Below are 18464 nucleotides of genomic sequence, written 5' to 3'. Positions count from 1 at the left end.
GCTGTGGTTTTAGAAGTTGCCAGAACAATGCTCCAGCACCAACTTTGCCAACTCCTTAATACAATCTGAACCTGGTACAAAATTCCATCTGATTTTAAGAACACTAATATTGTTACAATATCCAAGAAAGGGGACAAATGTTTGTGCAGGAACTACAGAGGTATTGCCCTCTTCTCCATTGCAGGGGAGATCCTTGCCTCTGGATCCTATTAAACTGCATCCTGCCCTTTGCCGAGAAACTTCTCCCAGAATCACAGTGTGGCTTCGGGCCATCTTCAGTCACGTTATTTCGAAATAATAGACTGCTTATTTTGAAATCTGTAATCCTGCTTTCCTTGGGAAATTAGTTATTTTGGGAGTTATTATTTTGAATGTAGACATTTCAAAATAATTTCCTAGTGGAGACATGCCCATAGATGCACTCATGTAAAACTGTGCTGGGTTGATGTGAGTTACTTGTGGAAACTTCCTTTTTTGCAGCCCACCTGTACTATGGATTTGTACACCATCAGTCTGGTTACATTGGTGCAAAAATTTAGACAAGCTTTTAATTTAAGGCTTCAGAGAAGATGCGGACTGCTCATTCATATACTAAAGAGTTAATGTGATTGGATCAGAAGGATAGTTTCTTTGGTGGCGGGGGCGGGGGCTCTAAAAATTGCAATCCATGATTGCCACTTGTTATCCTTTTGTCAGTTTTTGTTTCCCAATTAGCCAAATAGCCCGTCATAAGACGGGATTTTCAGGTCTCTCCTCCAGGTTGGTCTTCTCTCCTGAGCCTCCAGTCTCTCGCTCCATCTCTCTCTCTCTCTCTCTCTCTCCCTCCTCCTACTTCTTCCCCCTCTCTCTCAGCTCTCCTCCGCCTCCTGCCTCTCTCGCCTTCTGCCTCTCTCTCCGTCTCTTTCTTTCTCTTCTCCCTCTCCTGCCTCACTCTCCCTTTCTCTTCTCCTCCTCCTCCTGCCTCTCCCCTGCATCTCTCCCCACCTCCCTACCTCTTCCCCTTCCCCTCCCCCTTCCACCATGGCATTCGGCTGAGTGCTGGCCGCTCAGCCGGGCTGCCACGAGGAAAGGGGGCGGTGGAGTGACATACACGGCCAGGGGACGGGGCCGTGTACGTCACCGCCCCGCCCCCCTTCCCCTCTCACTGTGGCACTTGGCTGAGTGCTGCGCGCTCAGCCGGGCCACTGCGGGGGAGCCCAAACGGCCGCTTGCACCGCTGGCTCCCCCGCGGCAGCCCGGCTGAGGGGCGCAGCACTCAGCCGAGCACCAAAGCAGGAGGGGAATGGGGGCAGGGTAGTGACGTACACGGCCCCACCCCCTGGCTGTGTACGTCACCGCCCTAAACCTTCCCCTCCCGCTGTGGCACTCGGCTGAGTGCTGCGCTGCTCAGCTGGGCGGCGGCGGGGGAGCAAGCGGCGGCAAGCTGCCGTTTGGGGTCCGCGCTCCCCATGCAGCACTGCAGGAGGCAAGAGCAGCCCCCAGAGGCGAGTCTATAACACTACAGCAGCATTACAGACTCACAGACATTGGGCTACTATATATATAATGTAACTAAATAGTAATGATTCAGTAACTTTATTGTTATCAAACAGATGTCTGTTTGAAAACTGAGACAATTTTTCACTTTGCTCTAGTACAGTTGTCCACTGTTTTTCTTTTGTTTTCATTACAGTGTCTTTACCCAAAATATTTCGTCAATCATCATGGGAATGAAGACTTGCAGATAGGGCAGAAGCTTCTCTTCACTGGGAAAAGAGCAGATCATTTGCTGCTTTTGTACTGCTTTCCAGCTCACCATGACCTTGATGTTGCTGTGTGTGAGCTGCCCACTGTCAGTTCCTAGTCATCTTCAATTAACAGAACTAGTGTGTCTTTCTGCCTTGTCATTTCACAAGTTTTGTGTGAAGCAGCAATGAGTTGAATAACGTCCATCCTGAATTTGGAAATAGGCATATCTTGTGTGTGACCATTTATAAAAGGAGACTTCCTGGATTGCAACAATATTTAGTCATAAGTTCATTTTTAAATACTATTACTGTCCCTGTGCAACATAAAAATTAGTTGTTTTTTAGTTGCTCAGTTCTAGCAATATCGCACACAAATTAGAACTAACATTTTTCAGCCAGATTTTCTTTTACAAAAGCCCGTTCCAAATTCTTTGAATGGATAACACAGGATTTGAACTGAATGAAGAGAGAATACAAAGTTCCTCACAGAAAAAGGAATGGACAAAGCAAGAAATACCAGTAAGTTCCTTTTTTGCAATTATTTAGAACATCAAATAAGAATGAGGGTTGAGGCTTAATATCTTGTGTCACGATATAGTAAAATAATGTACACAAATATACCATGAAGTGAAATCTTCCTAATTCTCACTTTGCTAACTGGCAAATATAATAAGAAATTGCGGTAGCTTTGCATCACTTAACAAAGATGTGATAGTAGAAAGCTTAATTACACACACATTCAACTGATTTAACTAAATTCACTTCTAGATTGAAGTGCAAACACCAGAAATGGGTGTTTGGTTGCAGTGTAGACATACTCTAAAACTGTTGCATTTACAGGGAGTTTGTGGTTAGTACTTAGCTGCCTTCCCAGCAGCTCTAGGCTATAAATATACCAGGGTTAGCAACTCCACAGTGACCCAACTGATTTTACACATTAGGCATTTTTAGTGAGACCTAATGTGCTATAACAGTTACCATGATGACAAGTATCAGAGGGGTAGTCTGAATCTGCAAGAACAACAAGAAGTCCTGTGGCACCTTATAGACTAATAGATTTATTGGAGCATAAGCTTTCGTGGGCAAAGACCCACTTCATCAGATGCATTTGACCTGCATCTGACAAAGTGGGTCTTTGCCCACGAAAGCTTATGCTCCAATAAACCAGTTACCATGATGTTGAATATATGGGTATTTTTAATACAAGTTTAGAACTGTGGGATTGACATAGAGATACTATAAGGTAATGTGTGTTCAATGCACTGCAAATCAGAACTTCGGATGCAATATGATCTAATATTTTTTCCTCTATGATGAGGGCTCTCTGAGGATTGTTACTAATCAATATTTGAACCTAAACTATTTAATAACAGAATATGTGAATGTGTCTAAAGGAAGACAGTTGTGTAACGGAATATGGTAATATTTCACACTCTCTTTTTTGTTTTATTTTCAGTGAGAGTTGTTGCCAAACAGATTTAAGGAACATGTTACTGTTATAGGTCTGTCATGAGGTCCACTCCACTAGGGACCTCTTCCTGGCCCCTCTGGAATCAGCTCCTTTCAGGGCCATTATCCCCTTCTTCTGCTTATTGTTTATTCTATTGCCACTTTCCCTCTCTCTACATTTACCAACCCAAACTCCCTCCTTCCAGAGAGTATCTGTAGGTTACTCTCCATAGCCCCAAACACACCACCTTTCTCCCACAGAACCCATGTCTACACTAGGAAACTATTTCAAAATTACTAAATTCGACTTAAGAACTCCCGATTTAACAAATTTGAACTAGCAAATCCACTTTATGGGAAGCCTCAAAATTAGTCTGAGGCAGGTACCATTATTGTGGACACACTACTTTGACTTAGAGTCCCAGGAAGCACCGGGGAGTAATTAGGTCGAATTACTCTGTGGAATAGTTATTTTGAAATAGCAGCACCAGAGCATCCACACTTCTGCTATTTCAAAATAACTATTTCAAAATTAGCATTACTTCTGATGAAAAGCAGAAGTACAGAATTCGAATTCCTTGGCCCATTATTTCAAAATAACAGGCTTGGTAGTATGGACGCACCACTTATGAATTTGAAGTGGCGGGGAGGGTTATTTTGAAAAAAGGTCCTGGTGTAGACCAGGGCCGAGTAAACAGCCACTCCCCGAGTTATGAACACCTCCACTTATGACCATCTGCACTTACAACCAAAGCGGTCGTAAATGCAGATCCGAGTTACGAACCGCGATCCGTGCTTACGAACAGCGCGGTCACCATGTAACTCTATGGGATCCGAGTTACGAACATTTCGAGTCCGTAACCTGTTTATAACTCTGGGAGCGGCTGTATGCAAACAACTCCCCTGCAAACCTATTTTGCCCTTATCGATTCCCTGCTTCCAGCACAATTAATGGGCCTAACTGGTCACTGACTGACTACCTTGACCTTTTTCAGTATTGAGTGGGGGTGCTCGAAAATGTTGTCTATCTTATTTTGTTAAGGGCTGCAGAAGTTTAAGCAGCTGGGGTGTGAAAGATTAAACAATACAGTTTGAAAAGCAATCTGTAGGGATAGATTGCACCCTCAGCAAGTTTGTGGATGAGACACAGTTAGGGGGAGAGGTAGATATGTTGGAGGGTAGATAGGGTCCAGAGTGACCTAGACAAATTGGAGGATTGGGCCAAAAGAAATCTGATGAAGTACAACAAGGACAAGTTCAGAGTCCTGCCTTGGGATGGAAGAATCCCAAGCATTGTTACAGGATGGGGACTGACTGGCTAAGTAGCAGTTCAGCAGAAAAGGACCTGGGGATTACAGTGGATGAAAAGCTGGATATGCTTCTCAGTGTACCCTAGTAGCCAAGAAGGCTAATGTGTTCCTTGCATGCAGCAGTGCTTTTCCGGGATACCTCCGGTGTCCCAGAAAAGCGCTGCAGTCTAGACGTAGCCGGGTAGATCCCGGATCTATTCTGTAAGCCTTGATCACATGAGGAGTGTTTACATTGATAGGCACTAAAGAAAGCTCCTACATAGGAAGGAAAAGGGAGTAGAATGTGTGTAACTCATGAATCAAGTCTGTAGTATTCAGCTCTTGTGTGAAAGGCTTCTAAGATTTATTCATAGTTTCATAAACATCAAGCCTGAAAGGGGAATTAGAGCATCTAGTCTGACCTACTATATGACAGAGGTTATAAAAATGTCATGCAGTTACTCCTGTTAGTTCTGAATCCACTAACTTGTTTGACAAAAGCATATGTTCAGGAAACGTATCCAGTGTCTTGATTACACAGGTAACATTGTATTAATTGTTGTTCTGTTTGTGAACTAACAACATTGGTTTTTCAATTGTCCTGTAGGAAAGAAAGAGTCGCTGGTCGCTAATGAACATCTTTCTAATTTGTCTCTTGGCCTGCATAATCTCCACCATCGTAGGAGTGCTGATTTTCTCCTTGGTCTTCATTAATAACACTAGATTTATGACAGAGCAAAATCTTCAAAAACATGAAATAATCTCTCCAAAACCACCAATAAGAACGTCAGACAAAAAAAAAGTAGACGTCAAATTCCAGTTTCTGAATCATCTGAGTAAATCTAAGGTAGCAGTTGTTCTTCTTACAAAACAGTATTATTGTACTCAATGTAGAAGTTTAGGGCCAAATTTTCAGACTGGCTTTTTTGGGGGCGGGAAGGGTTTCTCTCCTTTTCTTCCCACAGAATTGCAGGCACAAAGAGATTTATGGGTTTTATTGAATGATAAATAATCCAAAATATTTATATCTTTTGGGCGTCTCATTATCTGCACCCACAAATAACGATAACCAGAACTATAGACGCAAAGGGAAGTCAGTTTTTGAAATGTAGCAGTGAAACTGCAAAATGTGAAACCATGTTACACATTTTTGTAAAGCTAGACTATAAATAGAAGCCAGTTAGTTGAAATTGCAAATCTTGAGAACCGAGCTAAAATGTATGGGAAATGATCATCATTTGCAGTGGATGTGTTCCTGACACACCGTGAATGGCGAAATTTGCAAATACTGGAAGCTGCAACTCTGGCCCCTGTGGTGAACTCCCTGTGGCTATTGAACTCACTTCAGGCATTAGCAGCTGCAGAGAAACTCACTACAGCTGCTGGAAGCCCCAACAGCCACGAGGAACTCACCACAGCTCAGGGGAGCCCCAAGGCACCAGAGGCCAGGAGCTTCAGTGAGTTTCCTATGGCTCCTGGCTCCCCGTCGCCCTATTAGACCAGGACAGGAGACCCCCATGAATAAGCAGAATCGTGAACCGTAGAATAAACATGAATGTAATGATCTCATTTCAGTCTCAGGCATTTTGCTGGATTTACAGCCTTGTAGTTTATGTACAAAAGAAACAGATTACTTCATAGTTTATTCTCTTCATTACTTCAGAGTTTAATTTTTCAAAATTTATTGAACTTTTTTTTTTTTTTAAGAAATTGACCCATTTTAAAAGGACTCCCTTTTTCACAGAGCCAGGTGTTAAAGGCTTTCTCTACACTGCAGGGTTTTTGTGCAAGAAACTTTTTGTGGAAGAGATCTGCAAAAACTTCTTGTGCAAAAGTGCACCCACACCTCAAAAGTGCATCGCAAAAGCAACGTGCTTTTATACAAGAGAGTGTCCACACTGCATGGACGCTCTTGCACAAGAAAGTTCTGATGGCCATTCTGCGAATGGCCATCAGAGCACCTGTGCTTTTTGTGATAGGCTCTTTTTGCGCAGGAATTCTTGTTATTCCTTGTAGAAAGAGGTATACCTACACCACAAAAAGCCCACTTTTCTGCCATTTTATTGTCCATTTTCTTGCGCAAAAACACACTTGAGGTGTGGACGCTCCTCCGGTTTTTGTGCAGAAACCCTATAGTGTAGACATAGCCAAAGTGTATAGTCTGACTCTCTTTACAAATTCTTTAAAAGTATATTTATAAGGATATTTCTGATCTTTTGCTCATGTTTATAAGGGTTTTACCTGCAAAAGAGAAAATGATTGCTGAGTCAGTGGAGAGTTAAACTGATATACAGTGCTGTCAGATACATAAATTAAAAGAACAAAAAAAAATTCTAATTTCTTTTAATTCTGATATTCCTAGGCATTAGCTGTAACTTTAGGCACTGTAAACCATATGTCCTTTTCAAGATTACAGTGTCCCTTTAATATGCTTTCCCAATGTATGGTGACTTTTTAAACTTATTTGATTTATTCTAGATGGAGTTCAAATAAATGGGAAGAAACAGTTCCTGGCACAAAGGGTTTACACTCTAAGACCCTGATCCAGGAAAACATTCTCCTCAGGAGGGCTGCTTAAAAATCTGCTTAATTTTAAGCATATACTTAAGTGCTTTCCTAAATCAGTGTTTAAAAAGACAAAACAAAGAGAAGAGGGAATAGAGGAATTGCTTAGTTTTTGAAAGCTGATACTCACTAACTGATTCTGGTGAAATCCTGGTTCTACTGAAGTCATCTTGTGTTTCTCCATTGTTTTTGTTTTTGTTTGATGCACCTAACCTAATTGTTAGCCATTAATTTTGCTTAGAATTTTGTCTTAGAACCACTGCTCATCAGTCATCGTAAACAAATGGTTTTGTAGCAATTTGATTTATGAAGGTATATGTGGACTCATCAAAATTGTACTAAAATGCACAAAGAGAGAAGCCTCACCAAGGGTGGAAGATTTCCCCAAGTTTTCCACAAATTTAATGTTTTCATAAAAAGTAATGTTCTGAAATCTTCCCTCCATATTTTTTCTTTATTTCCCCGCTGGCCATGCCTTTTTTCGATACTTGTAAAGAATAATTTATGTCTCTAATTGCCAGGTATTTCAGTTTCCTGGGGGTGATATTCAGTGGGCCAGATTTAGGTCTGATGCAAATGATTATCACAGTGAGGAGGAAATGGAATTTGGAACAAGCATCAACAATCAGAGGTCTAAGATGACGTTTGGAACATTACGGATCAAGAGCAAAGGTCTCCGAGCCCCCCACTGGCATTTTAATGCCAATGAACAGGGCTTTCTCCTAAAGGTACAACCTGATTATTCTAAAACACCTGTTGTAAATTTTTGAGGGAAGCATGATGCCAGTCTGTGGTCCTATATACAAATGTTAATAAATAATGACAGCACTATCAGTGGTTAATGTGTGTTATATTTTTATACCTTAGTGTATGAAATTATTAGGGCTATCAATTGACCTGCATTAACACCTGTGATTAACGCAGGACAGGATTAACACGTTAAAAAAATTAATGCATTAATCACATGCATTAATGCTGCACTGCCTCTAATGCGCTGCCCCTTTAAAGTGTCAAAACGGCACTTCAAAGGGGCAGCACAAGCGGAGATGGGGATCAGCTGGAGTCCCCAGCTGATCCCTGTCTCCGCTGTTGCAAAGTCCCTTTGAAGTGCTGAAGCGGACTCCATCTGATCCCTGTCTCTGCTTGCACTGCTCCTTTGAAGTGCCATGCTTGGTGCCTTAAAGGGGCAGCTTTGCATGCCTGGGGTCAACTGGGGACTCCAGCTGATCCTGGGCTCCATGCAGCACTGCCCCATTGAAATGCATCCGTGGCATTTCAAAGGGGAGTTGCACGCGATTAATTGCGGTTAAAATTTGTAATCACTTGACAGCCCTAGAAATTATAGTCTTATATGGCCTGATTTGCAGACATTCTGAATACTCCCAGCTCTGGCCAAAGTGTAACAGTTGCATTCAGTGGAAATTGTGCACATTCTGCACTTCTAAAAACTCGGTCACTTATCAGGGTGCCTGTGCATGACTTAGGTGCTTAATATTAGGCACCTAAATTTGAAAACATTTGTCTTATATCCTCTGGCTATCCATTTCTCCATCTGTAAAATAGAGATAGTAAAAGTTACATGAGATACAATACAGGTTGTGCCTCCTTGAACCAGGACTCTCTGGTCCGGCAACATCCGTTGTCTGGCAGGACCAGGGATGTTCTGGACCACAGAGCTCAGGTATAGGGAGGCAAGGCCGTGGTTGCAGGAGTGCAGTGGAGAGGGTGGCAACTCACCTGGGAGCCCCATGTGGGGTGGGAGACGCAGAGAGACGAGTGGCTCAGCAGAAAGTTCTGCACCCTATAGCCAGGAGGTAGCAGGGGTTGGCAGCAGCTGCAGAGCTCTGGCCCCAACTGCATCCAGGGAGCATCAGACCCAGCCGCAGAGCTTGGGGTCCAGCAGCAGCTGTGAAGCTTTGGCCATGGAGCTCAGTGTCCGGCAGTGGCTGCAGAGCTCCAGCCACAGATCTCAGGGGCTGACTGTGGAGCTCTGGCTATGAATCCCGGGGTCTTGCAGGGACTGCAGCTGCTAGGGAGCTCCAGCCTGGGGATCCACAGCCAGGCAGGCAGCAGCAGTGTTGGACTGGAGCCCTAGCAGGGGGCAGGAGTTCAGCACAGGCCATGTTGGGGAACCTCCCCTGGTATGGCAAATCCCCTTATTCGAGACTGGTCAGGTCCTGAGGGTGCCAGATGAGAGAGGTCCAACTTGTACAGGGGGTAGTGTGAAAATAATTAGAAACTATATCTAATTTTGAAAACAAATTCATATGTACTTTGAAGAATTGACTCTTGAATATACTTAGAATAATAACATTTTTATTATTAAATATTTAATATTTATGTCACATTCAAACTCAAAGGCGCCTTCCAACAATTTATTGCTGAATGCACTGTTCTTGATTTGGTCTCTCAAAAGCAGAGTAAGAGTGGGACTATCACCAGAGTGGCTGCCACAAGTCACATGTATACTTGAATTATTAGAATGTAACCAATATCGTTTATGAGCTGACTATGGAAAAAACTAATGTTTGCTTCTTTCTTTCATGACTAAGTTCTACTACTCTGCCTGTATTTCAGGGTAGTGCCTGGATTGGCATTGTTGATGCTGGTGGTAGCATAGTAACCACATACAATGTTACAGCAGGCCAAGTGATTTTCTTCCCTAAAAACACATTGCATTGGGTAAAGAATGTGGGAGAAGATGACTGTTTGTTCCTTTTGTTTTTCACAACACATGAAGAACTTCAAACCTTGGATGTTGATGATGTATTTTTCTCTACACCAGAAGACATAGCAGCAAGATCATTAAAGGTTTGAACAGTAGCTTACACAACCCTGTCTTGCTGAAAATAATCCCCAGAGGGTCCAACCTTGCCCCTTATCAATTTCTGGTGGATTCCCTCTTTTCCTGGGTCCCCTGTCTCCCACCTGCAAGGATGTGTATGCCCCCAGTGTAGCAGTGTCCTCTCATCCTTAGAACAAGTCCTTGTCACAGTGGGGCAAGGGTCAATGGAGACAGCATATAGGCTCACAGTATCTTCTGGATCCATGGGAATCTTAAGGTTATCCTGGTGGAAACTGCATTCCATAGGGAGGAGGCAAAACCTCCCTCCTTCATGGAACAATTTGTAACATCTACCCAGGAAAGAGAGAACTTGCATTTTGTTTTAGTTTCCAGTCTCTTTAGGATTGGAGTGAAGTATACAATCCACTTACAATATGTATAGAGCTAGGAAGTATAAGGGATAATGCATGACAGATCAGACCTTCAATATGTCTTAAAGTCAGAAGCACATTACTTGATCTAGCAGCTCTACTTTTCCTGTTTGCTTCCTGCATTTGCTAACATAACATTTATTGCATGTGTTTTAGCCTCAAGATGGAGTGCATTTCATTAGAACATTCAAGAAACAAACTGAAGATCAGGCCATTAACCTTCCACCAAACTTAGTAGAGCTCGTTCAGAATGCCAGCTATGTGCAGTCTCCAGCCAACCTAGTGTGGCAATACTTCTATAACCTCAAAGGTACAGACCTAAGAGCTTGGTGTATAAGGGTGGGGGGATGTCTCTCTGTTTTGAAGGAAGTACTTCTTCACAAAATGCACAGCCAGTCTGTGGAACTCATTGTCAGGTATGTTGTGAAAGCCAAAACTATCACTAGGGTTCAAAAAAGAATTAGATAAGTTTGTTGAGGATAGGCCCACAAATTGGTTTTAGCCAAGATGATCAGAGATGCAACCCTATGCTCCTAGTATCCCTACCCTTCTGACTGCCAGATGCTGGGACAGGACAACAGGAGGGGTCACTTCATGATTGCCCTGTTTTGTTCATTTCCTTTGAATCCCCTGGCATTTGCCAGTGTTGGAAGACTGAATACTGGGCTAGGGGGATAATTTGTCTAACTTGGTATAGCCATTCGTATGTTCTCATGCTGATAAAATGTAATAAAAATTAAATATGATAGAAAGGAGAAGTAGTAATATAATAGTCTAGAAACAATCTGTACCTTAATAAAAGAGACAGTATTGAGCCGGAATTACTAACATCGTCTTATACATAAATGATGATATACTCTCTGTAATTGCTGCTGTCTGAAGCTGTTTTACTCCATTGATTTTAGTGGTTTACTGCGAAAGGAGAATCAGTGCACCAACTTAGGTACTGTATCCATATAAGACCAGGCAGAAATTTCAAACATAAAGTTCTGTGGGGTTGTCTTTATCCTGAAGTATAACATGCCCAGTGCTACAGTGGAACCTAAGAAATAGCTAACATTTAACCCACCTGTATTTTTCATACAAGAGATAATAAATTCTCATTAAAGGGTCTGTGGCCTTTGAAATACAGGATAGGGTTGTTGAGAGGGAAGGGTATTGTGACTCCGATTTTTAGAATTTTTTGCATAGTTTGCATGTGAATTTGCAGTGAATAAGCACTATACAAACAAATACCTGATAACTCTCTTCATACTCATGAACAAATAGCACAACCTATCCAATGACTATAAACAGAGTTTAGTTGGCTGTCACAAAAATGTTAGCAAGTCACTTTTTTGTGTTAAACAATCAGCGCTATTGCCCAGGCCTATTAATGTCAAAGAGCTAATTGACATAAATGCAAGACTTGAGAAAGTAGATTTCCAGACACAACCTGTTGAGGTGGCCATGGATATTAGAAAGAAGAAGATGTAAGCCCAAATTCTCAGCTACAGGCAATGCAACTCAGAATATTTGTATGTATTGGTGATCTTGGCACTCTCTTGATTCTGAGCCATCTGTTCTTTACTCTAATTCTCTACCATAATTTAGAGCAGCCTAAATTACACCATGTCAACTTCTATGTAATATCTCAAGGGTCTATTATTTCAACTAAGAATTGGCCAGATTTCACAGACACCCCAGACATGAGTATGCACCTTCCATCGACATGGCCTTAGGATTGGCACTCACTGTGAGCTCAAATGAAAAGTAATTGTTCTGGTGGCAATGATTCCAGCTGTCCTGAATTCTGCCAGGTGTTTAATCATCAGGAGTGAAGGGTGCTCAGCATCTCCCAGGAAATGCTCTAGTATTCTACCTTGAGCATACTAAGGGTATGTCTACACTACAGGACAAGGTCGAATTAAGACACGCAACTTCAGCTACATTAATTGTGTAGCTGGAGTTAAAATACCCTAGCTCAAATTTTGACACTGTCCACACTGCAGTAAGTCAAAAGGAGCACAGTTGTCAGTAATATCAATGAATATATTGCTAGTTATTAATCTTAATCTAAAATAAAGTCTGATTTCAAATTTCTTATTATTTGTACAACTGCTGCTTGCATGTGTGAGAGTGGGGTACTATGCAAGTATAAACCACTGGTCAGTCTGTGTTATACATCCCCTACTGGTAACTGTTTCACAAAGGATAGGAGTCTGTTACTGGCTAAAGGTAGATGCTCACACTCATGCTTTTAGCATCAGATGTCACAAATTCAGTTCCTAATGAGGATCCATGATCTCAATCAACTATCAGAGTAGCTTTAGTACATCTTCAGGCAATTAATTACTAATCATATATGGGAATATTTTCTAGTAATTTGCATTTAACTGCCATTCATTCAGATTCAACAGAATTCAAACTTCCAGGAGGAGTAATTCAATGGGCTCGCTATCGCAAAAATGGAGCTGGTCTAAATGACAATGAGAAAATCTTCAGTGACTCACTGCAAAGGGTATGTATATTCAGTAGGGCATTCTAGTTGCTGAGACAAAGTAACATGCAAAGCATGTGAGTTCATCATCACTGTCAAACACAGCTAAGATGTTGCCATACGGGAGGTTGTCTGAATGTTGTGCTTACTTTCCAGCATGAAAATACTCTTACCTTAGCAACTATCAGGATATACAGCAATGGACTACGGCAACCTCATTTCCATTTCAATGCTAACGAGATGGGCTATGTCATTAGTGGCTGTGGAAAGGTAATTTGCTAACTCACATATTTCCAAAATGTATTATGTTAATCCTTTCACCAAGGCAAAGAAGTTGAAACTTTTGATGAATCCCTTTTCCCTATAAGGCGAGTTGAATAATAGTAGCTACAGTCCTCCCTTGTGGATTCCTGTCTGGTGCTCCACTGAAGCCAGTGGTTTTGTGCTAGCAGATCTTAGTGTAGAACAAGGGCCGAAATTCTTATTAATCTGATGATGACTGGGCATGTACTGTTCAGTATTTGAACATTTTCCAGCAAGGAATAACTGATGCATCTCTTGTTTAGGTGGGAATTATTGTTTCATCTAAAATTACCACTGACTTTGACATTGGCATTGGTGATGTTGTATTTTTCCCCATTGGCACACAACATTACATTAAGAGCACATGTGATGAGGATTTGCTTATGATTCTAGCATTCAGCACAGGCAACCAGGTAAGAATTCATAATGGTAAGTACTGTATAAGTAGCGGGAAAAAGAATAAATTGGGCTTATTCCCTGATTGTATAAGCATAAGATAATCACTTACCTTACACATACTAACTTTACATACTCAGTTGCTCTGATTCAGTAATCTACTTGTTGTTTTAGAATTAAAAATAATTGTTTTTTAAAGAACACAATCATTCTTAAACAGAATTTTGTCTTTGCCCAGTCCACAAAAAAAGGTGTATCTGTAAAAAGAGTTAAGACTTTAATAGCTTTGATGAAAAGTACTATGCAAATGCTAAGTTTTTTATTGTTTATGATATTTTTATGATGTGTGTGCTCATTAATCACGTGGGCTTTGTCTAGACTGGCAAGTTTTTCCGCAAAAGAAAGTGCTTTTGCGGAAAAACTTGCCAGCTGTCTACATTGGCCACTTGAATTTGCACAAGAACACTGACAATCTAGTGTAAGATTGTCAGTGTTCTTGTGCAAATACTATGCTGCTCCCATTCGGGAAAAAGCCCTCTTGCACAAATGTATTTGTGCAAGAGAGCCAGTGTAGACAGCTAAAAAGTGTTTTGCGCAAAAAAGCCCCGATGGCGAAAATGGCGATTGGGGCTTTCTTGCGCAAAACTGTGTCTAGATTGTCACGGACACTTTTCTGCAAAAAGTGCTTTTGTGCAAAAGCGTCCATGCCAATCTAGATGCTCTTTTCCGCAAATGCTTTTAATGGAAAAACTTTTCCATTAAAAGCATTTGCGGAAAATCATGCCAGTCTGGACATAGCCACGGTGTTTTACTCAATTTATTTTAATGTTCTGGACTGTTAATAGGCTTACAAAATGATCATTTAATAATTAATTATTTTTATTTGAAATACGTTATTTCCTATAGCTGCAAACCCTTGATATGGATGACTACTTCCATGCCACAGCAGATCATATTCTCGCCCAGCTATTCGTCAAGAAACAACAGGAATTTAAGAAGATCCCAAAGTTTAGTGAGGATCAGGCAATTAACCTGCCATAGCCACTAATATTGTCAAAGATAATTACATTTCACTGCCTTTTTTAAAAAAAGTATCTTACCTTTCTTGCTGTTTATCTGGGAGTGCAGTTCAGAAAAAAAAAGTAATCTCATTTTAATATTTGTATGTAGTTATTTTAGTTGGTATTTGAGACACAGTATTGTTTAAAGTATTTTGCAAGTAAAGGTGAGGCCTGCCCTTCAGATTAAATTTTTAAAATTTGCTTTGTTCCATTTATTAATTCATATACTTTGTCTCACTTTACTTTTCCCATCAAAGTACTTTAATTTACATTGCTGCACACATTCACTGTGTTTAAACTCCACACCATTCATATACAGTGTGGACATCATTCTTTGATCTCTTGATTGAAATTACTCCACAAACGCTAGTCAAACAAACAGGGCACTGGATATGGACTCAGGAGACCTGGCTTTTAATCCTGGTGCTGCCCGCAAACTGCTGTGTGACCTTCATCAAGACACTACATCTTTTTGTGCTTCTATTTCCCCTTTTTCTTCTCTGTCAGTTTAAACTATGGCTCTAAGGCACTGACTGTTTCTTACCATGTGCAGCGCCTAGCACAATGCAGTCCATTTCTCAGTTAGATGTTCTCACCTGCTACTAAAATAGAAATAGTCATCTCTGTCTGAATGCAAGTTCATTTGTTCAAGAATTCCTCTTAAATGGTAAGTGCTAGGCCTACAAAATTTGGTATGCAGCTAACCCTTCTCCTTACTTAAAGCAAGGTCAGGGTTTGGTTGTGCCAGGAGAACCGGAAGCCCCAGGAAAGGGACAGTTTTCCATAACATACAGTGGGGGGGACTGCTGTTTGGAGGAACGTGATACAACAGTGGCCACTAGAGGCAGCAAGCCCACATGGGAGACCAACCTGGGGGCAGCTGTAGCACCAAGGGAGTGGCCAGCAGGGTTGGGACTCTGCCATTTTGCCTGCCAGTAGTTCAGGTAAGAGAGGCCCCTCTGCCTGAAAAACAGCTCCCGACAGCTCCCCTGTACCAGGTCGAGCTACTGAGGGGTGGAGAATGAGAGAGCCCCATTGGCCGGCACCAAGCCAAGAAGGGGAAGAGAAAGAGGCCCTGCTGGCTCCCCGGGACAAGCCGGTGGGCGGGCTATGCAGTCCCCATGTCCTGGGCTGCCCCTGGGGGAAGCCGATGGCTACTCCCACCCCCTGCCCTGAGCCCCTCCTCATCCCCTCCTCACTCCTGCAGCCTCCCATGCCTCCTGTCCTGAGCCCCCCCCCCACATCCTCAAGGCTATGCCCTGACTCCTGCACCCCACCAATGCCAGCCCCCTGCTCTGAAAGACCTGGGTAATGCCAGGTAAGTCTCCTAAGTGATGTCTACATTACAGAGAAGATCAAAGCAGCTGCAGTCAATCTTCTGGGGTTCAAATCAGTGGGTTTAGTGAAGACACACTAATTCAAACTGAGAGGGCACTCCCGCCGATGCCGGTGGTCCTGTTCCTACGAGGTGTAGAGGAAGTCGAAGGGAGAATGTGCTCCCTTGATTTCCTGCAGTGTGGACAGCACCAAAATTCGATTTAATATACTTTGATACAAGCTATGCAATTTACATAGCTCAAGTTGTGTATCTTAATTCGAACTTATCCCCTAGCGTAGACTTAGCCCTAGTAATTAATAGTGATAGATGGCTGCTATGATATTTTTTAGAACAATTTGAAAGCTCAAACCACAAATTGATTTTGCAGGACCCCAAATTTTGAGAGGCTACAAAATTTTGCAACATTTACTGTAAATTTTCACTTGATTTTTTCCACGAGTTTTCTGTGGCCTTACTAACTACCCTATGGAGACATATAATGATGGGGTTTATATACACAATTTTTTTTGGGATGTGGATATTTCCATTCTACTTCCTTTGCCTTAGAGTCAGCCTGGCTTAAAATAGTCTCTTTTCGAAGGTATTGTGAACATATTTTGGTGTTAATCCTGTAATGACTATAAATTGAACTGTACTGTTGCCATTTACTGCATTGTAATGAAGTGATCATTGCCTTACATTATGGAGTAAGTGGAATTAACAGCCTGTGAAATGCATTTGTAGGGAAAAAAACGTGATTATCCAGTCAGCTACAGTTGTGTATAGGCAGATGAGTCTTACATGACCTTTTTTTGACTAAATAATTAGCTTATTTCCTGACTTATAGTTTTGAATCTGAGTTTAAACAAACTAATATACACAGAGCAAGTCCCCAGTTCAGCAAAAACAAACAACCAAACCCACCCCCAGGAACAATGTATGCATGTGTTCACCTTAAAGTGCATTTGTAGGTCCACTGAAAATAGCAGAATAAAGACAATGGCAAGAAAACAGGGTAGCAAACTGAGATAATTGTTAGGTAAGATCCACTAAGGGGAAAAAACTGTTCAGGACAGTTGGCAATTTTTTAAAGAGACATTATTAAAGGCAGAACAACAAACTATCCTAATAAATAGGAAAAATAGGAAGCATGATAGGAGTCCACCTGGCTTAACCAGGAAATCTTCAATGATCTGAAATTCAAAAGAGGCATGCAAGAAGCAGAAATTGGTCAAATTACAAAGGATAAATATTTTAAAAATAAAACAATCATATAGGGAGAAAATTATAAAGACTAAGGCACAAAAAATTAAACTACCTAGTGAGACAAAGGGTAACAAGAAAGCACTTTATAAATACACTAAAAACAAGAGGAAGACAAAAAACAAGGTAGGTATATTAGTGAGGAGGGAAGATAACAACAGGAAACAGCAATGGCAAAAGTGTTAAATGCCTTTTTTGTTTTGGTTTTCCCCCAAATGTTAGTAGTGATCAGACATTAATACAGTGAACATCAGCATAAAGCATAAAACAGGCCAACCTGTTACAGATGAAGAGCCAAAATAGTGGTAGATACAGCACAAAGAGCCGAGAGATAAAAGTTGTTGAGCAAAAAAAAAACCACCGCAACTTTGTCTGTCTCTTTCAGACAAACACACTGCCCCTTTAAGAACTGCGGGTGCGGGAACCACAATTTTTTCTTTGAAGAGCCGCATGTGGCTCGCGAGTCACAGGTTGGCTACCCCAGCATAAAGCATAACAATGCGAGTGTCTACACAGCCATTCCGTTATTGTGAAATAATTTTGAAATAATGGATGGCTTATTCCGAAATCTGTAAACCTCATTCTATGAGGAATAATGCCTATTCAAAAAATAGCTATTTCGAAATAAGGCATATGTAGACGTTCCACTGCTGATATTTCGAAATAGCTCCTCACGAGGGCCATTCTAAGTTATTCCTCCCCTGTGCCTCCTTGGGCTCTAAATCGAGATAGCATGTCTGCATTAAGGAAGCCTGCCTCCAACTAATTTTGAGGCTTCCCTGCAGTGTAGATGTGCTCTTTCGAATTAAGCTATTTCGGAATAACTATTCTGGAATAGCTTATTTCATAAGAACATAAAAACGGACATACTGGGTTAGACCAACTGTCCATTCAGCCCAGTATCCTGTCTACCAACAGTGGCCAATATCAGATGCCCCATAGGGAGGGAACACAACAAGTAATCCTCATGTGATCCTTCCCCTGACACACACCTCCAAGAGAAACAGTCTAGGGACACCATTTCTACACATCCTGGCTAATAGATTCATGGAGGTTAGGTCCATCAATGGCTAGCTTTCTCTTTTTTGAACCCTGTTAAAGTCCTAGCCTTCACCACATTCTCTGGCAAGGAGTTCCAGAGGCTGACTGTGCACTGAGTGAAGAAAAACGTCTTTTGTTTGTTTTAAACCTGCTGCCTATTATTTTCATTAGTTCTTATATTGTGGGAATAAGTAAATAATTTTTCCTTATTCACTTTTTTCCACACCAGTCATGATTTTATAGACCTCTATCATATCCTCCCTTAGTCTCCTCTTTTCTATGCTGAAAAGCCCATCTTTTTAATCTCTCTTCATATGGGACCCATTCCAAACCCCTAATAATTTTGGTTGCCCTTTT

General features: G+C 41.5%; 1 protein-coding gene across 1 annotated transcript; it reads left to right on the top strand.

Moving 5' to 3' along the window:
* The first annotated feature begins 1745 nt into the window (after positions 1–1745).
* DYNAP (dynactin associated protein) lies at positions 1746–14686 on the top strand. The gene is made up of 9 exons (XM_075932646.1): positions 1746–2246; positions 5073–5312; positions 7552–7758; positions 9608–9841; positions 10403–10556; positions 12637–12746; positions 12882–12995; positions 13292–13441; positions 14331–14686. The coding sequence occupies exons 1-9, from the start codon at positions 2163–2165 to the stop codon at positions 14463–14465; spliced, it is 1428 nt and encodes a 475-aa protein (XP_075788761.1). The 5' UTR covers positions 1746–2162; the 3' UTR covers positions 14466–14686.
* Positions 14687–18464: the final 3778 nt, after the last annotated feature.

The sequence above is a fragment of the Pelodiscus sinensis genome, chromosome 6, assembly GCF_049634645.1.
Source record: "Pelodiscus sinensis isolate JC-2024 chromosome 6, ASM4963464v1, whole genome shotgun sequence".
Lineage (NCBI taxonomy): Eukaryota > Metazoa > Chordata > Testudines > Trionychidae > Pelodiscus > Pelodiscus sinensis.
Note: the sequence above shows the minus strand (reverse complement) of the source record. Positions and strands in the feature narration are given on the sequence as shown.